At 37.0% G+C, this 22,850-nt stretch overlaps 1 protein-coding gene across 3 annotated transcripts in view; it reads left to right on the top strand.

Moving 5' to 3' along the window:
• The window catches only part of RABEP1 (rabaptin, RAB GTPase binding effector protein 1), a 91,911-nt gene that overhangs the window by 20,404 nt on the left and 48,657 nt on the right, over positions 1-22,850 (top strand). For 2 of the 3 annotated variants that reach the window (XM_055404284.2, XM_055404294.2), the window contains exon 2: positions 8,092-8,220. The exons of the other annotated variant lie outside the window; for it this stretch is intronic. In XM_055404284.2, the coding sequence (XP_055260259.1) occupies positions 8,092-8,220 (129 nt within the window). The remainder of the gene's footprint in view (positions 1-8,091; positions 8,221-22,850) is intronic. 3 annotated transcript variants of the gene reach the window in all.

Below are 22,850 nucleotides of genomic sequence, written 5' to 3'. Positions count from 1 at the left end.
GTTCAGTGGCTGGAAAGTGAAAGTTGCTCAGTCATGTCAAGACTCTTTGTGACCCCATAGACTATACAGTCCATGAAATTCCCCAGGCCAGAATACTGGAGTGCGTAGTCTTTCCCCTCTCCAGGGGATCTTCCCAACCCAGGGATCAAACCAGGTCTCCCACATTGTGGGCAGATTCTTTACCAGCTGAGCCACAAGAGAAGCCCAAGAATACTCGAATGGGTAGCCTATCCCTTTTCTAGTGGATCTTCTGACCCAGGAATCGAACCAGGGTTTCCTGCATTGCAGGCAGATTCTTTACCAACTGAGCTACCAGGGAAGCCCCATGGCTACCATGTTGGAAAGCCAAGGAGTAACTCATTGGGACTTGTATGCAAAGTTGGGAAAGTTGCAGTTTTGCCCGCATCAGAGATGTTTGTTTGCTGGCTCCTAGACAGATATTCATTACTGTCTCATTTCCATTGCAGTTGAAGACTCTTCTCTCCTTTGGTTCTTCAAATCCTTGCTGTCTTTTAAAACCGTGACTTATGCCCCTCTTCATCAATGGGTTTTAGTTATTCCCGCTTATCTTTTTTGTTTACTTAACTTATTTAGTAAATATTTATTGAATGCCTTCCATGTGTTGGCCACAGTTCAAGGTGTTAAAAATGTAACATGTAACAACGAGCAGGATACATACAGTCTCAGTTTTCACTGAGGGTCTCCTCTAGTATGGAACAATATTTAAACATTCATATATTTAGGGAAATAGTTTTCAGATAGTGATAAGTGCTATGAAGATAATAAAACTGGCCTGAAGAGGATAGCACTTAATGCTGCCAAGCACTCATTTATTCTTGTAATTGTAAATTCATACCACAGAGCTGATCAAAAGACAGTTTATGCTAAAATTTACTATTTTATATTATATATAAGTATATATATATATTTATATATAAATATATATTTATATTATATATAAGTATATATATTATATTATATACTTATATTTAAGTATAAGTATGCTAAAATTTATTTTATATTATATATAATATATATTTTTTATATATATTATATATAAGTATATATATTATATACTTATATTTAAGTATATAGATTCATGAGTTTTCAAACATACGTAGTTTGTAACCATCACCATAATTGTGTTATAGAATATTTTACCTCAAAAAGTTCTTTCATGACACTTTGTGGTTAAACTCCTCTGGTCAAGTGCTGCTCTGCTTTCTGTCGTCATAGTTTTGCCTTTTCTAGAATTTTATATAAGTGGGATCATATTTTTTGTGTCTGATTTCTTTCACTTAAACAATGCTCTTGAGATTTATCCAGATTGTGTGAATTAGTAGTGCATTCCTTTTTGTTGCTGTCTAATATTTCATTGTATGGATACACTATTATTTGTCCATTTATAGTGGGCATTTTGGTTTATTTCCAATTTTTGGTTATCATAAGCCAAAGTAGTTTTGTAAGTATTATCAAAGCTTTGGTGAGCACTTGTGTGCAAACCTTTGTGTGGAAATATGTTTTCATTTGTAGGATTGCTGTATCATGTGGTAGGTATGCATCTGTAAAGAACTGTTTTCCAAAGTGGTTGTACTAATTTAATTTGCATTCTCACCAGCAACCTTACTGACACATGGTTAATTCAAGCACAAAATAAGGATTAAATTCAGCTTCACTGATAGTGAATTCTCAGAGTTCTAAGCCAGGTCCTAAAGTGGCATGATGTGGTTCTACTTATGAATGCCAGTAGAGTTACAGGCAGAAAGCTGAATTCTTTTGGCCTTTTCTTAAGTAAGCCTTCTTTGAGTTTTAAGCTTAAGATATAAGTTTTGAATTGCTTTATTTGTCTTGTAAGTGGGACTCTAAAATATTTAAATATCCAAATAGAAAATATATCTGCTTTTCAGTCCAGTGAGTGGCTTGGCATTTGATATTTGAAATACTCAAAAGTAGAATAATACCAATTTGTACAAATTGAATAGATAGCTATCCATTTTTATCCACGCATAGTTATATCAGTTGTTGAACATGACCTTTTGACAGTTATGGTAATTGGGCTAAGTGTAATCAGAAATTAAGGTGATTAAAAAATTATCTGGTAAAATGCATGTAATGGTGGTTGAACTATATTGTATATCTTGACCAGTATTCAAAAATGTCCATAGTTTATTTCAACCATACAGTTAGCTTTTTTAAAAAATTGAAGTGTTGTTGATTTACAGTGTTGTGTTAGTTTCAGGTATACAGCACAGTGATTCAGTTGTATATGTATGCTTGTTTGTGTATGTATTCTTTTTCAGATTCTTTTCCCTTATAGGTTATTACAAAATATTAAGTATAGTTCCCTGTGCTATACAGTAGGTCTTTGTTGGTTATTCATTTTATATTAGGTATTGTGTATAGTCAACTTATTTTTGAAGTTATCTTTATTGGGCCAGCAATGACAATGTGAAATCATGGCCAGTAAAAGCTAGGGTAAATTTATAGTATGTTATTAAGAGTATAGCCCCCAGATACGATGTTTCTACTAAGCTGGTATTGTGTTAGGATTAGTGTGTCCTGTTTTATGTAGAATTTTGACTAACTGTAGTGTGTAGAGAGAACAACTGAGATCATGAAGAATTTAGATGTTATTAAAGGGTGAAGAGATATTTTATCTGGAGAAGAAAGGAGAGGGCAGGTGTGAGATGTCAGATAATAGCAAATTTCCTCACTGATTCTTTAGGGCAAAACTAAGATTTCTAAGGAAGATGATTTAAGGTTCTTTTAGTAAAAAAGGATATTTCTAACAGGTGACCAGTTTTTCAAGTAAAGCGGGGAGGATAATCTAAAATCTCTTCATGATGGAATTGACTGCCCCATGAGGCAGTGAACTGAGTTGTTAGCTTTATGTTTATGTGTAAGCCATGTGATCACATGTCGGTTATAGGAATGGATTCCTGCATGAATTAGGAATTGGTGTTTCAAACTATTTTGACCTCTCTCCACTGTAAGAAGCACTTTCTCCAGTGCAACCCCATCATGAAATAACATTTACCCATATTAAATGTGTTGCTGGTATTTCCTATTATATTTTATTATTAACTTTAAATGGCAGATTGCTAATCATTAAATTGATATAACAGCTTACTGATGGATGGACATTTAGTTTGAAATATATTGGACTATAGTAATCTGTAAAATCCTTGTAACACTATTATCCAGTTATTATTCCCACTCAATAATGTAAACTAAAAATTGGACCCATTAAATTCCACACTGCAAATGCCTAGAGGTTAATTAATTAATTTTGATCATTAACATCTCTAGGGAGGTTGAAAATTAGAAAATGTTCTGTTTTTCGATTCTTCTAACTGCTGTTCTTGTCACCCCTGCTACCCATTCCCCACATCAGTTTTTTCCATCCTTAATTCTACTTTTGCCCTTTTGAAGACTCTCTTCTTAATTTTTCATTATCTCATTATCTACCTGAATTAAAATTTGGTGCCAGTTCTTTTCATTTTTTCCTGGATTTATGACAACATTTTCAAGTCATTTACATAAACACCTAATTTTTACATGAGAAATAATTGACTTTCTTATTTGAAGCCCATCATTTAAAAAGTGTTATCTTTTATCTGAAATACTATAGCACCTAATTATTTAAGAGAGTTTTAAAAAAAGAATAAAAGAGTAAAAGAAAATAAGGGTTTTCATTTTGCTTCACATAAGGAAGGCGAAGATGTTCTGTGTAAACTTCATCACCAAATGTTCTTTTGTTTTAGAAATGGTTCATCTGAGTAAATGGACAGAGAGAAAGGCTGCAGTATCTTAAAGTTGTTAGAGTCAGATTTTGGAGGATTATATAAAATGAGATGACAGGCTTTCTATTATACTGAAGAATTTATGTTTGTCTTTAGTATTATGGAAAAAATTATTCCCAAGTGCTATATCTGTTTGCTCTAATACTGTCAGGTGACTGGTAATGTTATTGTAGACTGCTTTACGTTACCTTCTCCTTCCCCTTCCTTATTGAGGCAAGTAATTGTGGATTTACTGAATATTTCCTAAACAAGGCATCATTCAGTGGTGTATTTACTGCAAATAATAATAATTTTTAATAATCCCTCAAAAGGCTGGACAGAGTTTGCAGAGTACAGGGAAGAGTTTTCAGAGTATAGGTCATTTGCCAGCTGAAAGGCCACTTCTGAAACAAAAGATTTTTGTTTTTAGCAGTTTTTTTTTTTATTTTAACAAATTATTTGTCCTGGGAAAATATACATGTAGTTTTAAAAAATGACTCTTTAGTGTATTAAAATATTTTAAGACCATTGATATAAGTTATGTGTACTTTTTATGAGCAGAGAAATTGAGATGGAGCAATAGGACAAAATTATAATCACTGAAACTAAAAAAAAAAGCATCTTACTACTTTTTAATTTAAATCCAGTCAAGTGTAATTTATCCTTTTATTAGCTTTGATTCAGAGAGAGAACCACTCTGAATATAATTTGGCCTATTCTTGCCAGTCATATATATATATTTCCATAGATCATGTTATGTTATATATCAATATAATTTTGTGTCTTAATCTTTTAATATAATTTTTCTGACTTAATATTATTCCATTGGATGGATGTACATACCTGCAGTACTTAATAGTTTCACTTTAAAGTCAATGATATACAAGTTAAGACTTCTGAGTTTCAGGAACTGTTCAGATTCTTTTGTTCCACTGGAGTTATGCATTGTTTTTTTCTTTTGCTTGAAATAGGTATTTTCCTGGATCTTAATTGTTTTTAAACAAAAAAAATTGTGATTGTAGTAACGTTTAACCTAGACTGTGTTTTTCCCCACATTGATAATGTCTCATCAAATTTAGTATACTGTTAGAATATAATAGTAAGACCCAGCTTGAGGCTTTAAAATATTTCTAAATTATTACATATTTTCACATTCATGTCAAAATTAGGGAAGGAGATATACCTAACAATTATTGCACCTTTCCTTCATTTATTTGCCATATTATTCTTTTCTTTTTGTATTGTTGCTTAATTCAGACACTTTTGGAAGGCAGCTATGCTCATCATTATACCATCAATGCAGACATTTTGAATAAATGATGTGATAATTTTTCTCTTTGTATGTCAAGCATTACAAGAAGTCATTGCATAACATAGTGCGCCCCCTTTATTTTATTACTCAAAGGAAGGTAGCAGTATACAGAATGTGTGGAATGTTTAACAGAGGCTGATATGCTAATAGCTCTCAGCTGTGAGTTACAGCAGGCTTAGTGTTGTTGAAGCTGGCATTAATGGTGGCATGTTGCTAGGATGATACATGGTAGTAGGCAATGATATGAGCTGGAAGTCTAAGCATGGATCTGAGTCAGAATCATGAGGCTAGAAGTGACTTCTGGTCTTTTGTCAAAGCCAGTTGATCACTCTGCTTTTTCCCCTTATTCATTTGGTATCAGTAAATCTTGACTAGTTTATAGCTAACATTTACCCATTTTTTCTCATATGCCAGGCTAAGTGGTTTTTATATGAACTATTAACTAGTTATTGTGAACTGCTAGTCGCCATGTTAAAAAAAATATTTTGTGTGATGAGATCTATTTTCAGTTTGATTTGTGGTTGGTTGCTCATGCCTTATGATTTAAGAGATGCCTGTTTTTAAACTTTCTTGCTGTTTCATGCAAGGTGAATTGATTTTTCCAGATAAAGCTGTAGAGGCATTCTTATAAAAAGCAGCTTTTGGGCTTTTTTATGTGTTGTAGAACTGCAGTATGTTGGAAATAGTTGAAGTGGATTTAAAAAAATTTTGGGGAGGATTAAAAAATTTTTATTATTAAAAAAAAATGAGAATAAGAGAGTTAGTTACTTGGTATATCCTCAAGGGCATCACGACTGCTGGAATTGAAATTTGTCCTCAGTTGTGGTGAGAGGCAGCCAGATCTGTGGGTGTAGACTGCGTCTCAACTGTAGGTCAGAGCCAGGACAGGGTGGGGAGTATTGGAAACACACTTAATCTTTCTTGGCTGTAATTTTAAAGGCTATATTTTAGTTTTTATTGATTTATTAGCTTCAGTTCCTAAATATAATGTTGAAAGTATGGGCATTTTGTGTGTGTGTGTGTGTGCACTTTAGTGGAAGGTAGTAGTGGGTGGGAGTGAGTTTTTAGTGACAAGAACAGAAGGATCATCTTTCTTTATTTCCCATTGCTTTTCCCTAACTCATGTTTTAATAAGTAGCTACCTGTAACTAAAACGTGAAGTGGAAAATTTGCTTAATTTATTTAACAGTTGGAATCTGGACAATTAAAAATACCAAGACAAGTAAATAGTACAGAGAACTTATTTCCTTCATGATTTCAAAAGTAAATATGAAATAGCTACACATTTCCCCCTTCCAGTGGATTCTCCATTCCTCTTTTTCTCTGAGGGTTAACATGTGTTCAGATAATCAGATGTCATTCTTTGCTTTGACCTAAAGATCCTAGATGTTTGCTCCTCAAAATAACTCCTTACTTTTAATGATAGGGAACTCAAAGCAGCTATCATTTTCTCTTTTTGCCATGGATTGCTTTGATGCTGTTAGATCTGTAGTGAGGCTTGACTGAAGATGTTATGGGAGCAAATAAATACTGGTTTTAATTATTTAGTATTGAAGGAGTTGTAGAGAACTTTGATAAGCACATGGGAGAAATTAATGACAGATCATTGCATTTTTTCCAGTCTTTTTTTTTCTGTGTGCTATAAAATTATAAGCTCAATTTAATTGAGTAATAGGTTTAGAGGAGTATTAGGGCCTTCACAGATAATCTCAGATCATGGTTAAAATTTTAGTTAATTGTTATTATCTGGTTGTAGGGATTCAAGACCTCTGCTGACCTAGGTAATTAGGCAGATGTGTTACTACTGATAACATGTAGTATTATCTCCCTTTCTGGGAGAAGGAAATGGCAACCCACTCCAGTATTTTTGCTTGGAGAATCCCGTGGACAGAGGAGCCTGGTGGGCTGCTGTCCATGGGGTTGCATAGAGTCGGACACGACTGAAGCGACTTAACATGCATGCATGCATTAGAGAAGGAAGTGGCAACCCACTCCAGTATTCTTGGTTGGGAGAATCCCTTGGACAGAGGAGCCTGGTCGGCTCCTGTCCATGGGGTCGCACGGAGTTGGACACGACTGAAGCGACTTTGCATGCATGCATGCATTGGAGAAGGAAATGGCAACCTACTCCAGTATTCTTGCCTGGAGAATCCCAGGGACAGAGGAGCCTGGTGCGCTGCCATCTATGGGGTCACAAAGAGTTGGATAAGCATCCCCTGGAGCAATTAGGGTCATAGCTTTGTGGCTAGGTTGCTCTTGGGGTAAAGGATGCCGCCAAGAGTTTGGATTTCCCTCTCCTTGGTTGAACCAAAATACTCTCAGGGTTTGGTCAGGATAGGTGTTTATATAATCAGCTGTGGCCAAATTATAGAGCTCCTCAAGTAAAAATGGGTCCCAGTCCCTGCCATACCATAATCAAGTTAATCTAAAAACCAGATAATCTCCCAGTAATGGAGAGTTCATACAGAATGTACAGTTCTGTATCCTTTCTGTATGAAAGGTTTTTTCATTATGATTTCAGTATAATGAGCCATCTTGAAAGTGGGAGAATGGTTCAGTCTGGAATAGCTGTCCTAATGAGAGTGCCCTTTAGATTTTGCTTATAACACGTGAGAGAGACAGGAGCTGGCAAGATTGGCAGCAGATTTGTTTGTGGGATAAACAGCCCAAATAATCCAATATTTAACAAATCCATAAGTGGATGGACATACTCAGTTATCCAGAAGAACTTTGAAGCTTTCTTTTGGGAAATTTGCTTTATGTGATTCTCCATATATGTATTGTTTCAGCTTACAGGATTCATTCACAACGTGTGTATTAAGTTGAGTAGAAGTGTCTTTTTTGAAAAATTAGAATTTCTGGGAATATATTGGATCTTTGGGAGAAGCTTGACCACTTGTTTCTTTATAGAAATATGCAGCTGCAGTACTAATCTAGTCTTGTAACTTAATTTATAAATAAAAATTATTACTTGTTAACTAGTATTTTTCTTTTCAGTTTCTCTTCAGCAGCGGGTGGCAGAATTGGAAAAAATTAATGCAGAATTTTTACGTGCAAAGCAACAGCTTGAGCAAGAATTTAATCAAAAGAGAGCAAAATTTAAAGAGTTATATTTGGCTAAAGAGGGTAAGTTTATAAGTCTCCCCCAACCCCCGTACTAAAACTGTCTTAAAATTTTTTGTCAAGTTTCTTGGTAGTATACAGTGTTAATTTTAATCACTGAATAAATCTTGATTTTATTTCTAGTTGTATAATAGAAGCCTATTTAGAGGTTAGGGTTAAGAATGAAATTGTAAAACAAGTTGAATAATGCATTATTTAGATATTTCTTTGTCTTTTGACATTAATGATATTTAATATAGTAGGCTAGATAGTCCTGGGACACAGGACTTTCAGTCCCCTTAGCACTTGGGAGATAGCCCAGGTAAATCAGGACAGTTGACATTCTAATAATAGCCTTAGCTGTGTTATATTAAAACTGACATTTCATGTAATTTATTCAACAAATGTTAATTATCCATTAATATGTTTAATACCTACTATAAGGTAGGCATTGTGACTTGTGCTGGATATACAGAAGGGTCAAGATTCATGTGGCTCTTGTATTCATAGAAGTTTAATTCTACTGAAGAAAAAAGAATAATAGTGCACTTAGTCGCTCAGTCGTGTTTGACTCTTTGCAACCCCATGGACTGTAGCCCACCAAGCTCCTCTGTTTGTGGGATTCTCCAGGCAGGAATATTGGAGTGGGTTGCCATGCCCTATTCCACTGGATCTTCCCAACCGAGGGACTGAACTCGGGTCTCTTGCATTGCAGGCGGATTCCTTACCATCTTAGCCAACAGAGAAGCCCAAGAATACTGGAGTAGGTAGCTTCTCCCTCTCCAGGGGATCTTCCTGACCCACAGTGCTCTAAGAGGTGACACCTTGCAATGGCTTTGATTCCATGTCTCTGCCGGACTCTGCTGAGTCCCCAAAAAAGCAAAGTGTATAAGGCAAATGAAAAAAGTGTATAAGGCAAATGTATGAGAGCATATCTCGTGAGGGAACCCTACTCTGAAGGATGATGGGAACAGTTTACATTTTGGACATTGACATAGGCAGGTATAGATATGGTTTCTAGAGCCCTCTAGACCAGTGAGTGATTCTCAGAATGTGATTGTGAAATAGCAGCATCGCATTAATAATCTCCTGGGGAACTTGTTAGAAATGAAAAATTTTGGAAGCTACCCCAGGCTTACTGAATCTGACACTCTGGAATTAGAGTCTGTAGCAACTGATGTTTTAAGGAGCTCTCCGGGTAATTCAGATGCACATGAAATTTTGGGAATAGATGCTCTAGTATAGACCAGCAGCTTTCAGACTCTAAAGTGAATAAAAATCACCCGGAAAACTTGTTGGAACACAGTATGTTGGGCTGGAGCCTGAGAATTTGTGTTTCTAATAAGCTTGTAGGTGACTGCATTCCAGCCAGTCCAAGGGCCACAGTTTGAGAATCATTACTCTAGACTGGTGATCCTTCAACATTTAAGTTTATATACTCCGTAAAATGTTTCCATACACCCCTCATTCCTTAAACATTTTTTAATTTTAAATTTAAAAAGATTTGAAGTATGTCAATTCTATTGTACTGTTAATGCTGACAATTTAAATAAAAAATTCATGCTTTAGACATATCCAGTATAGTCAATCAGTGATTTATGATAACATCCATCACCGATCCATTGAATAAAAAAAAAGTGAATAAATTCTTCAGCAGGAATTTTACATTTTCCCCCTCCTTGTGTTAGTTTTAACATCTTCCTTGGAATTTTATTCTACAAAGTGATTTTTTTAGAACACAAATTTGAGTGTGCATCAGAATTTTACCTCTAGGGTTTATTAAAAGGAAGATTGCTGGGCCCCACCCCCAGAGTTTCTGATCACTAGATCTGTGGGATCCTAGACTTTGGATTTTTAGAAAGTTAAGAAGGTAATGCTGATGTTGTTGGTTCAGGGATGACACTTTGGGAACCACTGGCCTACAGTAATATTTTGTGCTTGAAAGCCATTAGAAAAATTGGTCTGACTGCTCTGCAATAAAAATATGCACATAAATTTCTTTTTGTATTGCAGTATTGCAGTAAAGTATACAAGTGATTACATCATAAATATTGTATACACTTAAAAAATAGTAGGATAAGGTGTAAGAATTACTGGAAATGCAGGTCTTAAGAGATATATTGGTTCTCCCACCCAATTAAGTTATTAACCTCTAGTGAATATTATTAATGTCTAGAAAAAGATATGTTTCAGTTTTTTTCTTTTCTTTTTTTTAACTTGATATAAGTTGGAAATTCCATGGTGGCTTAGTAGTTAGGATTTTGGGGTTTAACTGCTGTGGCCTGTGTGCAGTTCCTGGACAGGGAACTGAGATCCCACAAGCTGAGCAGCACGGCCTTAAAACAAAACAAAAATAGATGTAAAGTTAAGCCCCTGGTCTCATAAATAAGTAGATGGAAATAGAAGCTTTTCTTTTTATAAATCTGATTGTTATTTTATTTTCTTAACTCTTTCTGAATTATGTGTTCAATTACCCAGTGCTCTAGCATCAATTTTATTTTATAGATTGACAACTCAAATAGGTCTTCTTTCAGTTTTGTTGAAGTAGACTTTGCAGTCCATGCATGCACACGTACTAAGTTGCTTCAGTCATGTCTAACTCTGTGACCCCACGGACTGTAGCCCACCAGGCTCCTCTGTCCATGGGATTCTCCAGCCATGAATACTGGAGTGGGCTGCCATGCCCTCCTCCCAAGGATCTTCCTATCCCAAGGACTGAATCCATGTCTCATGTCTCCTGCATTGGCAAGTGGGTTCTTTTACCACTAGCGCCATCTGTGTGACCTGCCAAAAGATTTGTTACCCAGTTACTAGTCATTCACTTTGTTACTGACATTGATATTTTAAAATTATTCCTCTGGTTTGATATCACGGTGGAGTTTTTACACAATAAGGCAGTGAACCATAGTAAAACTCAGGATAGGTGAAAGCCTTTCATTTGTCATGTAGGGAGAAGGGTATTAAGAAAAGGGAGGTGCAAGGAGAATCTACACATAAACACCTCTCTGTTTTAGGAAAGATTTTTATGGAAGTTGAGGATCTAGAATTTGATTCCTTTATAACACCACGTGGTTCTGAATCCCTTGGAAGATCTTTGTGTACCTGCTCAGGTACATGTAACTCACTTTGAAAACCACCGTCCTGGAGTGGTGTTATTAAGACTGGGTTGTAGCTCTTTGATGGACAGCAGAATTGAATGGGTTGTTACCAGCAGTTTTGTTTTTTTTTTTTTTTTAAAGAAATACAATGGAAAATAACAGAGTACATTACTTACCTGGTAAGATTAAGTAAGTATAATTGAACAACATTTTCGGTTTCAGTTACATATACACATGTATGTATAGAGTTGTGTGATAAAATATATTTTTTGCTATGAATCATGGTAAAAACAGTTTGAAAGTCACTGTTCTATAGGATGGAAGGTTGCTAGGGCTCACAGAATTGAGCCCTTGCTTTGGAAAGGTTTACTCACTGCATTGTGGGATTGGATGGTTTTCTCATGGGTTGCAGGAGGGCTAGCTGTTCACTGTTAATTTTTTCCTTCATAGGCTGACAAGGAGATGGGAAAGGTAGTGTCCTGTCTAGGCATGGTGATAGTCTGCAAGACACTGTGGAGGTTGGGATGAATGAGATATGGTTTTTATCTTCAAGGAAGTATAGTTTTCCTTATCTTTTCTGAAATTATAAAATTGTCTTTTCTGTAAAATTCTGAAGAAATGAAAACGACTAAGAAACTCATTTCTGAAATACATTATCAATTGCAGTTTTATATCTAGGTAGCTTTGAATGTGGGTTTGTTCAAAAACATACCTGGTATGTTAAAATTGCTTTGAATACATCTAGACCCAGTAAATAATCTGTATGTGTACTTTTTTATCTTTACTATCTGAAGTTCTCAGTGAACTTAAACTGGCTATAGAGAATAGGGGAGTTAACTTTTTATGAATTTCAAAGGGAATATTGTGATACTTCTTGAGAGTTTTTAGTGTCGTTTCTAAAGAAATTGCACAGTGTGTAAAAGGTAAAGGTTGATTTAGTTTATGGATGGCTTGGCTGTTTGCCTAAACAAATTGTAAGATGTCCTCTAAAGCAGCAGCTCATCTTGTTGCATGAAGTGTAAATCTAGTCTTCTGTTATTTTCACCAGGGGTAACAGTAGAAGTCATGGTTTTGTTGTGTTCAGTAGTCTTTGTATGTTTTATCTTTCAGCAGATCAGGTCACAATAACCCCAGAAGTCCAAATACTGGTATTTTTCCCAATTAGAGTAGCTTTTGCTTTGGTGTTGTAATAGCTGTGCTTTCATTTATTTGGAGAGTGGCTGAAATAGAAGTGCAAATAGTAATGAGAAGTACTAACTGCCTTAACACCCATTCTTTTCCCAGCTGACATCAACTGGGAATGTTATAAATACTTAAAATTCTGTTACTTTTCTGCTGAGATTGTAAAAGGGATTTAACTTTCAAAAGACAGTTTTTGATTTAGGTTTCTCCTTTAACCAGTTTCAGTACAAAGCTTGGCACTGCAACAGTGTTTGTGTTTTGGAAATCCTCAGTTTTGAGCAATGAGTAAGAGCCTGTTACACAAGGAATCAAACAAAAGGCCATAGAGTTTTCAATTTGAAGGAGAATAGTAGAAATAGAGCTCATGTTAATCACCAGAAGACAGTGAAGTTTTCTAGTGGTGTTCAAAACGATTTTATACATGGCATTACTTATATAAACCTCTGATGCCAACTAACCAGAGCAATAGTTAAAAGCTTGGTTTAGGAGGATACGTAAAAAGAATTCCAGGAGAAGAGAATGGAAGGAATAGTAAAGAATACTTGAGGAGATAATGACTGGAGTTTTTCAAGCATTAAGAAACAGAAGTGTGCCTTAAACATAAGTATGGAGTACCAAGTAGGGTAAATAATAGTAAATTTATACTTTATAGATATAACAATTTTGAGTAATGAAATTTTAAAAAGCTAGCAATGATGTACCCAGGAAACCAAAAAAATACAGTCTTTTATATTCATCGGTTCAGTTGCTCAGTCGTGTCCGTCTCTCTGCAACCCCATGGACTGCAGCACGCCAGGCCTCCCTGTCCATCACCAGTTCCCGGAGTTTACTCAAACTATGTCCATTGAGTCGGTGATGCCCTGCAACCATCTCATCCTCTGTCGTCCCCTTCTCCTCTCCCCTTCAATCTTTCCCAGCATCAGGGTCTTTTCCAATGAGTCAGTTCTTCACATCAGGTGGCCAAAGTATCGGAGTTTCAGCTTTGGCATCAGTCCTTCCAGTGAATATTCAGGACTGATTTCTTTTAGGATGGACTGGTTGGGTCTCCTTGCAGTCCAAGGGGCTCTTAAGAGTCTTCTCCAACACCACAGTTCAAAAACATCAATTCTTCGGAGCTCAGCTTTCTTTATAGTCCAACTCTCACATCCATACATGACCACTGGAAAAACCGTAGCTTTAACTAGACGGACCTTTGCTGGCAAAGTAATGTCTCTGCTTTTTAATATGCTATCTAGGTTGGTCATAACTTTTCTTCCAAAGAGCAAGCGTCTTTTAATTTCATGGCTGCAGTCACCATCTGCAGTGATTTTGAAGCCCCCCAAAATAAAGTCTGTCCCTGTTTCCACTGTTTCCCCATCTATTTGCCATGAAGTGTTGGAATCAGATGTCATGATCTTAGTTTTCTGAATGTTGAGTTTTAAGCGAACTTTGTCACTCTTCTCTTTCACTTTTATCAAGAGGCTCTTTAGTTCTTCGCTTTCTGCCATAAGTGTGGATCATAAGGAGCACTAGAAATATTATGTATATCTCAAAGGAACACTTTACATATTTTAATTGTCAAGCTACTTATCATGTTTTCTTACCTAATGCAGTTAGAAAGATTTTAAACAATGTAAATTTTTAAAAAAAGTTTAGAAACTAAGAATGCATTCCTGTTGTTCATGAATTAAAGAGGAAATCAATGAAGACTGTAAACTACTTAGAATACAATGAAGATACTTGTGGGATGCAGCTAAAACAGTACTTTGCAAGTAAACTTATAACTTTAAAAACATTTATTAAAATTAGTTTATTCAAAGATGTGAAGATGTAAGAAAGTGAAACTAAGTGATCTCAATGTTCAACTTCAAAAGCTAGAGAAAGAGTGAACTCAAAATACAAGAAATAAAACAATAGAAATGGAAAGTGAAGTTGAGTTTAGCTCAGTAAAACCAAAAGCACATGTTTTGGGTGTACTTTGAAAAGATAAGAGTGTTGATGCTGCTGCTAAATCGCTTCAGTCATATCCGACTCTGTGTGACCCCATAGACGGCAGCCCACCAGGCTTTCCCGTCCCTGGGATTCTCCAGGCAAGAACACTGGAGTGGGTTGCCATTTCCTTCTCCAGTGCATGAAGGTGAAAAGTGAAAGTGAAGTCGCTCAGTCGTGTCCGACTCTTAGCGACCCCACAGACTGCAGCCCACCAGGTTCCTCCGTCCATGGGATTTTCCAGGCAAGAGTACTGGAGTGGTGTGCCATTGCCTTCTCTGAAGAGTGTTCATAGTAGCACTATATTTTTAAAAATTAAAAAAAATTAACTTAGAGAAGGCAATGGCACGCCACTCCAGTACTCTTGCCATTGCCTTCTCTGAAGAGTGTTCATAGTAGCACTATATTTTTAAAAATTAAAAAAAATTAACTCAGAGAAGGCAATGGCACGCCACTCCAGTACTCTTGCCTGGAAAATCCCATGGACGGAGGAACCTGGTGGGCTGCAGTCCGTGGGGTCGCTAAGAGTCGGACACGACTGAGCGACTTCACTTTCACTTTTCACCTTCATGCATTGGAGAAGGAAATGGCAACCCACTCCAGTGTTCTTGCCTGGAGAATCCCAGGGACGGGAAAGCCTGGTGGGCTGCCGTCTATGGGGTCACACAAAGTCGGACACGACTGAAGTGACTTAGCAGCAGCAGCAGCATAGTTGATTTACAGTGTTGTGTTTTTGGTATACAACAAAGTGAATATACTTGTATATTCTTTTTCATAATCTTTTCCATTTTGGTGTATTACAGGATATTGAATATAGTTCCCAGTGTTGTACAGTAGGACCTTGTTGTTTATTTTATGTATAGTGGTTTGTATCTGCTAATCCGAAACTCCTAATTTATCCCTTCCTCACCACCTGTCCCCTTTAGTAACTATACATTTGTTTTCTATGTCTGAGTCTGTTGTGTAAATAAGTTCATTTGTTTCATATTTTAGATTCCACATATAAGGGCCAATCCATCAGGAAGACAAAATAGTTATATACACATCTAACTACTGAATCCCACAATACAGAAAACAAGCTGACAGAAATGAAAGGAGAAAAATACAGTTTTACAGTAAGATTATATTTTTTTAGTATTCCACTTTCATTAATGAGTAGAATAATAAGGAGATCAACAAGGAAATAGAGGATTAAGTATAAAAGGATTGATAATACAGTGTTTGCTCTCTGATCACAATGGAATGAAATTTGGGAAACTCACAAATATGTGGAAATTTGGTGATATACTCCTGAGTTATCAGTAGCTGAATGAAGAAATCATGAAGAAAATTAGAAAATACTTCGAGATAAATGGAATTGTAGACATGCCATGCCAATCCTTATGAAATGTAGCTGCATCAGTCCTTAGACATATGTAACTATAAATGCTTGTTTTAAAGATTAAATATTTCAAATGAGTAATCTACTGTTTCACTTTATAACACTGGAAAAAGTGTTAATGAAGCCTAAAGCAAGTAGAAAGAAGGAATTAATAAGGATTAGAGTAAGAATTAGTGAAATACAGAATAGAAAATCGGTGAAACTGTTACTGCTTTCTTTGGAAAGACCAACAGGTTGATATATCTTTAGCTAGATTGACCAGTAAATGAATACCAGGTCCATTACTACTGACCTTACAGAAATAAACACTAATTCTTCTCTAACTCTCCTAAAAGTAGACAGAAAGGGAACTTGCTCTCCTGATCCATTGCTTCCAATTCAGGGGGCCTGGGCTTGATCCTGATGAGGGAACTAGATCCTGCATGCCACAACCAAAAGATACTGCTTGCTGCAGCTAAGACCCGGTGCTGCCTATATATGTATATATGTTCAGTTCAGTCATTCAGTCATGTCCGACTCTTTGCGACCCCATGGATTGCATCATGCCAGGCTTCTCTGCCTATCACCAACTCCCGGAGCTTGCTCAAACTCATGTCCATCAAGTCAGTGATGCCATCCAACCATCTCTTCCTCTGCTATCCCCTTCTCCTCCTGCCTTCAATCTTTCCCAGCATCAGGGTCTTTTCCAGTGAGTCAGTTCTTCGCATCAGGTGGCCAAAATCTTGGAGCTTCAGCTTCAGTCCTTCCAGTGAGTATTCAGGGTTGATTTCCTTTAGGATTGACGGGTTTGATCTCCTTGCAGTCCAATGGACTCTCAAGAGTTTTCCCCAACACCACAATTCAAAAGCATCAGTTCTTCAGCATTCAACTTTCTTGATAGTCCAACTCTCACATCCATATATGACTACTGGAAAAACCATAGCTTTGACTAGACAAACCTTTGTCAGCAAAGTAATGTTTCTGCTTTTTAACATACTGTCTAGGTTTGTCATAGCTTTCCTTTCAAGGAGCAAGCATCCTTTAATTTCATGGCTGCAGCCACCATCTGCAGTGATTTTGGAGCCCCCCAAAAATAAAGTCTGTCATTGTTTCCCCATCTATTTGCCATGAAGTGATATTAGAGTAGAAGAGGGGCTTCCCAAGTGGCACTAGAGGTAAAGAACTCGCCTGCCAATGCAGGAGACATAGGAGACATAAGATATATGGTTTTGATCCCTGGGTTGGGAAGATCCCCTGGAGAAGGAAATGGCAACCCACTCCAGTTTTCTTGCTAGAGAATCCGTGGACAGAAGAGCCTGGTGGGCTACAGTTTTATGTGGTCGCAGAGTCGGACACGACTGAAGCAACTGAGCATGCACAGTAGACAGAAGCACTTGCATACTCATTTTAAGAGGCTAGTATTATCCTGATATCAAAACAATATGGACATCACAATCAGAAAGCAAAACCAAGAAATTACAGACCAGTATCCCAATATAGCTGCAAAAATCCTCAGCAAAGTACTAGCAAGCCAACTTCAGCAGCACATAAAAAGAACTACACAGGGCAGCAATAGAGAAACAGACGTAGAGAACAGACTTATGGACATGGGGAGAGGGGAGGAGAGGGTGAGATGTATGGAGAGAGTAACATGGAAACTTACATTGCCATATGTAAAATAGATAGCCAATGGGAATGTGCTTTGTGTCTCAGGAAATTCAAAACAGAGGCTCTGTATCAACCTAGAGGGGTGGGATGGGGCGTTCAAGAGGAGAGGGATATATGTATGTATATGGCTGATTCATGTTGAGATTTGACAGAAAACATAAAAATTCTGTAAAGCAATTATCCTTCAATTAAAAAATAAATTTTAAAAAATTCCATGCATGACTAAACAGTATTTATCCTAACAATATAAAGTTGGTTCAGCACGTGAGAATCAGTTAATGTAATGTACCACTTTATTAGGATAAAAAACAAAATATGATCTTCTCTAAAGCATTTGACATAGTTCAACACCCTTTTATGATAAAAACTCCAGACTAGTAGTTGAAGGAAACTTCCACCTGATAAAGGGCATCACAAAAACCCCGTAGATAGTTATCTTTGTTGTTGTTTAGTCACTAAGCCACGTCCAACTCTTTTGTGATCCCATGGACAATAGCCTGCTAGGCCCCTCTGTCCATGGGATTTCCCAGGCAAGAATGCTGGAGTGGGTTGCCATTTCTTTCTACAGGGGATCTTCCCACCCCAGGGATTGAACCCAGGTCTCCTGCATTGCAGGTGATTTCTTTACCGTCTGAGCCACAGGAATGTTAAATGGTCTAGTAACTGTAAAATAGCCTTTCGGTTTCTCAGATGGTTAAACATAAGAGTTACCATTTGACCAACAATTCCATTCCTAGGTTTATACAAGAGAAGGGAAAACGTGTCCATACATAAACTTGTATGTGAATTTCCATAGCAGCATTATTCATAGTAGTCAAAAAGTCAGAAACAACCCAGATATCCACCAACTAATATGTGAATTAACAGTTTTTGTTTTTCTCCATAAAAAATTGAAGTACTTATATTACAACATAGATGAACTTTAAAAGAATTATGCTAAGTGACAGAAGCTAGTCACAAGCATGTATGGTTCCATTTATATGAAATGTTCAGAATAGGTGATAGATAGGGATAGTAGAAAGAAAGTGAAAAGGAACTAAAGAGCCTCTTGATGAAAGTGAAAGAGGAGAGTGAAAAAGGTGGCTTAAAACTCAGCATTCAAAAAATGAAGATCATGGCATCTGGTCCCATCAATTCATGACAAATAGGTGGGGAAACAATGGAAGCAGTAATAAACTTTATTTTCTTGGGCTCCAAAATCACTCAGTGACTACAGCCATGAAATTAAAAGGAGGTAGCATATTAAATGGAGAAGGAAATGGCAACCCACTCCAGTGTTCTTGCCTGGAGAATCCCAGGGAAGGGGGAGCCTCGTGGGCTTCCATCTATGGGGTCACACAGAGTCGGACACGACTGAAGTGACTTAGCAGCAGCAGCATATTAAAAAGCAGAGCCATTACTTTAGCAGCAAAGGTCCATCTAGTCAAAGCTCTGGTTTTTCCATTAGTCATATATGGATGTGAGAGTTGGACTATAAAGAAAGCTGAGGGCCGAAGAACTAATGCTTTTGAACTGTGGTGGTGGAGAAGACTGTTGAGAGTACCTTGGACTGTAAGGAGATCCAACTAGTCCATCCTAAAGGAAATCAGTCCTGAATATTTTTGGAAGGACTGAAGCTGAAACTCCAATACTTTGGCCACCTATGCGTAGAACTGACTCACTGGTAAAGACCCTGATGCTAGGCATGATTGAAGGCAGGAGGAGAAGGGGATAGCAGAGGACGAGATGGTTGGATGGCATTACTGACTTGATGGACATGAGTTTGAGCAAGCTCCGGGAGTTGGTGATAGGCAGGGAAGCCTGGTGTGCTGCAGTTCATGGGGTTGCAAAGAGTCGGACATGACTGAGCGACTGAACTGAACTGAGGGATAGAAAGTAGATTAGTGGTTGCCTAGAACTGCAGAGTTAGAGGGTTGGGGAAGTGATAAAGAGTACTGGATTTCTTTATGGGGTGATTAAAATGTTCCAAAGTTGATTGTGGTTATGGTTGCAGAAGTCTATGCATATATTAAAGCAATGAGCGATCACTGCACACCTATTAAAATGGCTCAAATATAAAACACTGACAACACCCAAAGCTACTGAGGTAGAGCCACAGGAACTTTCATTCGTTGCTGATGGGAATGCAGAATGGTACAGCCACTTCGGAAGGCAGTTTGACAGTTTCTTATAAAACTAAACATACTCTTAGCATATGATTCAGCTGTTTTGCTCCTTGGTATTTACCTGAACGAATTGAAAATGTACGTCCATGCAAAACCTGCATAGAGATGTTTATAGCAACTTTATTCATAATTGCCCAAACGTGGAAGCCACCAAGCTGTCCTTCAGTAGATGAGCCAGTACACTGATACAGTGGAATATTATTCAGTGTGAAAAGGAAATGAGCACTCAAGTAAAAATTCATAGAGGAATTGAATGTTTATTAGCAAGTGGAAGAAGCCAACCTGAAATGACAATGTGTGCGAGTTTCTGGAAAAGGCAAAACTATGGAGACAGTAAAAAAAAAAAAAAAGAAAAAAGCTAAGTGGTTGCCAGAGGTTAGGAGGATAGGAGAAATGACTAAGCATTTTTAGGGCAGTAAAACTTTTCTGTATGATAAAGAGTGGTGGCTCCATGTCATCATACAATATCCTAATGTAAACTGTGGACTTCAGCTGGTAAGGATGTGCCATTGTAAGTTCAGAGATTGCAATAAATGTACTGCTGTGGTGGGGGATGTTAACAGTACAGAAAGTTGTACCTGAGGGGGCAAGGCATTTAGGGGAACTCAGTACTTTTCTGCTCAGTTTTGCTATGAACCCAACATTGCTGTTAAAAGTAAAGTTTATTAATTAAAAAAAAATCTGGTACTTACCTCAAAATAGTAAGTTGTAGAATGCAAACTGGTGGTTGGGACAAGATTGCCTGTGGCCGTATGGTGACAGGGTCTGAATGATTGGTACACGAGGCTTTAATGATCATTTTAATATCTGGGAATGCAGGTCCGTCCCCCCACTTTATTGAAAACTGTGATGGGCTTTTAAAATTATTTACTGTGGGAAATGTTAGGCATATGTAAAAGTAGGCTAAATGTTATAAATAATGCTGTATTAAACAGTTTATTATTGGTATGAGAATAGACAAATAGGCCATATTTATAGAACAGAGGCTTCATAATCAGACTCATATGTGGAAATTTGATATATGACATAGCATTATAAAATTGGGGAGACTAGGGCAAGGGTTTAGAACAAGGGGAAGATCTGTATAGAAAAAGTAGATTCCTGGCTCACACCTGAATGCCCATGAACTGTAATAGCTGATCTATTCATACTGTGGTATTGCAATTAATAAATGAGGTAGTTGCATGTATTAGCAGTCTCAAAAACTGAGAGATGTGAGGTATTTGTAGTAGAATACTGTGTTACAAGAGCATTAAGGTTTAAAAACTGGCAGCATAAAAATGTAAAATACATGGTGGTAATAGCTCCAAATTTCTGATCACTGTTACCTCTGAATAGTGTATTTGTAATGTTTTATTTCTTAAGGTTAAAAAGAAATTGAAGCAGATGGAGCAATAATATAAAAAATTATTAAGCTAAGTAATAGGTATACATTATAGAATTCTTTATACTTGTTTCTATGAAATATTTTATAATGTATTAGTATCATCAAATGAAGTGTCTTGTTTAGGTCCTAATCCAAACAAATTTTCAAAAAGACATTTTTGTGGCAGTTGGAGAAATTTCACTACGATTGAGTATAAGATTATATCAAGCAGTTGTTAGGTGTGACAGTGACACTGTTTATATAAGAAATTACCCATGTTTTTAGAGATGCATGTGTAGTGTGTTAGATGATGTAATACAGTTTCTGAGACTTACTTTTAAAAAAAGAATGTCAAAATCTTGATAATTGGTGATAGGTATGTGGAAGATTGTTGTAATACAATACTCTTTTGAGTTTGTTTGAAAATCTTCATAATTATATATGCAAAAGAAATTGTTCTTTATTAATAACTTGTGCTGTCAGCTACCATATTTGAAATGCTTTGTTACAAAAAATTTTTTAAGTTCTGTTTGTTTCCTGGTTTAAATATACACATACTATATATTTACTGTATATATTATATATCATATATAATCAATAACCTCAGATATGCAGATGACACCACCCTTATGGCAGAAAGTGAAGAGGAACTCAAAAGCCTCTTGATGAAAGTGAAAGAGGAGAGTGAAAAGGTTGGCTTGAAGCTCAACATTCAGAAAACGAAGATCATGGCATCTGATCCCATCACTTCATGGGAAATAGATGGGAAAACAGTGGAAACAGTGTCAGACTTTATTTTTTTGGGCCCCAAGATCACTGCAGATGCTGATTGCAGCCATGAAATTAAAAGACGCTTACTCCTTGGAAGGAACGTTGTGACCAACCTAGACAGCATATTAAAAAGCAGAGACATTACTTTGCCAACCAAGGTCCGTCTAGTCAAGGCTGTGGTTTTTTCCGTGGTCATGTATGGATGTGAGAGTTGGACTGTGAAGAAAGCTGAGCGCCGAAGAATTGATGCTTTTGAACTGTGGTGCTGGAGAAGACTCTTGAGAGTCCCTTGGACTGCAAGGAGATCCAACCAGTCCATTCTAGAGGATATCAATCCTGGGTGTTCATTGGAAGGACTGATGCTAAAGCTGAAACTGCAATACTTTGGCCACCTCATGCGAAGAGTTGACTCACTGGAAAAGACTGATGCTGGGAAGGGTTGGGGGCGGGAGGAGAAGGGGACGACAGAGAATGAGATGACTGGATGGCATCACCGACTCGATGGACATGAGTTTGAGTGAACTCCGGGAGTTGGTGATGGACAGGGAGGCCTGGCGTGCTGTGATTCATGAGGTCGCAAAGAGTCGGACATGACTGAGCAACTGAACTGAACTGAACTGAATAAATAACCTATGTCTTATCTAAATATTTACAAAGTAAATCAGGAATGAAATTTGATCTGCTCTTCCTCCAGGATCTCTACACTGTTTTTAACTATGAGGAAACATGCCAAAATTTGTATTTAGGTTTAATATTTATTTGAAGTTTTTCTATTCATAGTGACAACATGATAGTGAATTTTTGGTAAGTCAGAAGTAGCGGGGATAATTAGCATGAGGCGGTGTTAAGTATATAAACTGGAGCCTTGACAGAATTGTATTAATTTCTCAGAAATTAATAAGCTATTCCAGAAATAATGCTTTTTCTTTCACATTTTATGAAATAGCACTTAAAGCGTTGATACACACACCCACATACACACACCTTCAGTGGTTTCACGTGTTTATGTCTTTACTCAAGTTTCTGGGTTATTCCCAGTCACACACCTACCCCTGTTTCTTAGATATCCAGCTTGC

This window comes from Moschus berezovskii, chromosome 20 (assembly GCF_049115385.1).
Source record: "Moschus berezovskii isolate FMDL1 chromosome 20, NW_MosBer_1.0, whole genome shotgun sequence".
Classification (NCBI taxonomy): Eukaryota; Metazoa; Chordata; class Mammalia; order Artiodactyla; family Moschidae; genus Moschus; species Moschus berezovskii.
Note: the sequence above shows the minus strand (reverse complement) of the source record. Positions and strands in the feature narration are given on the sequence as shown.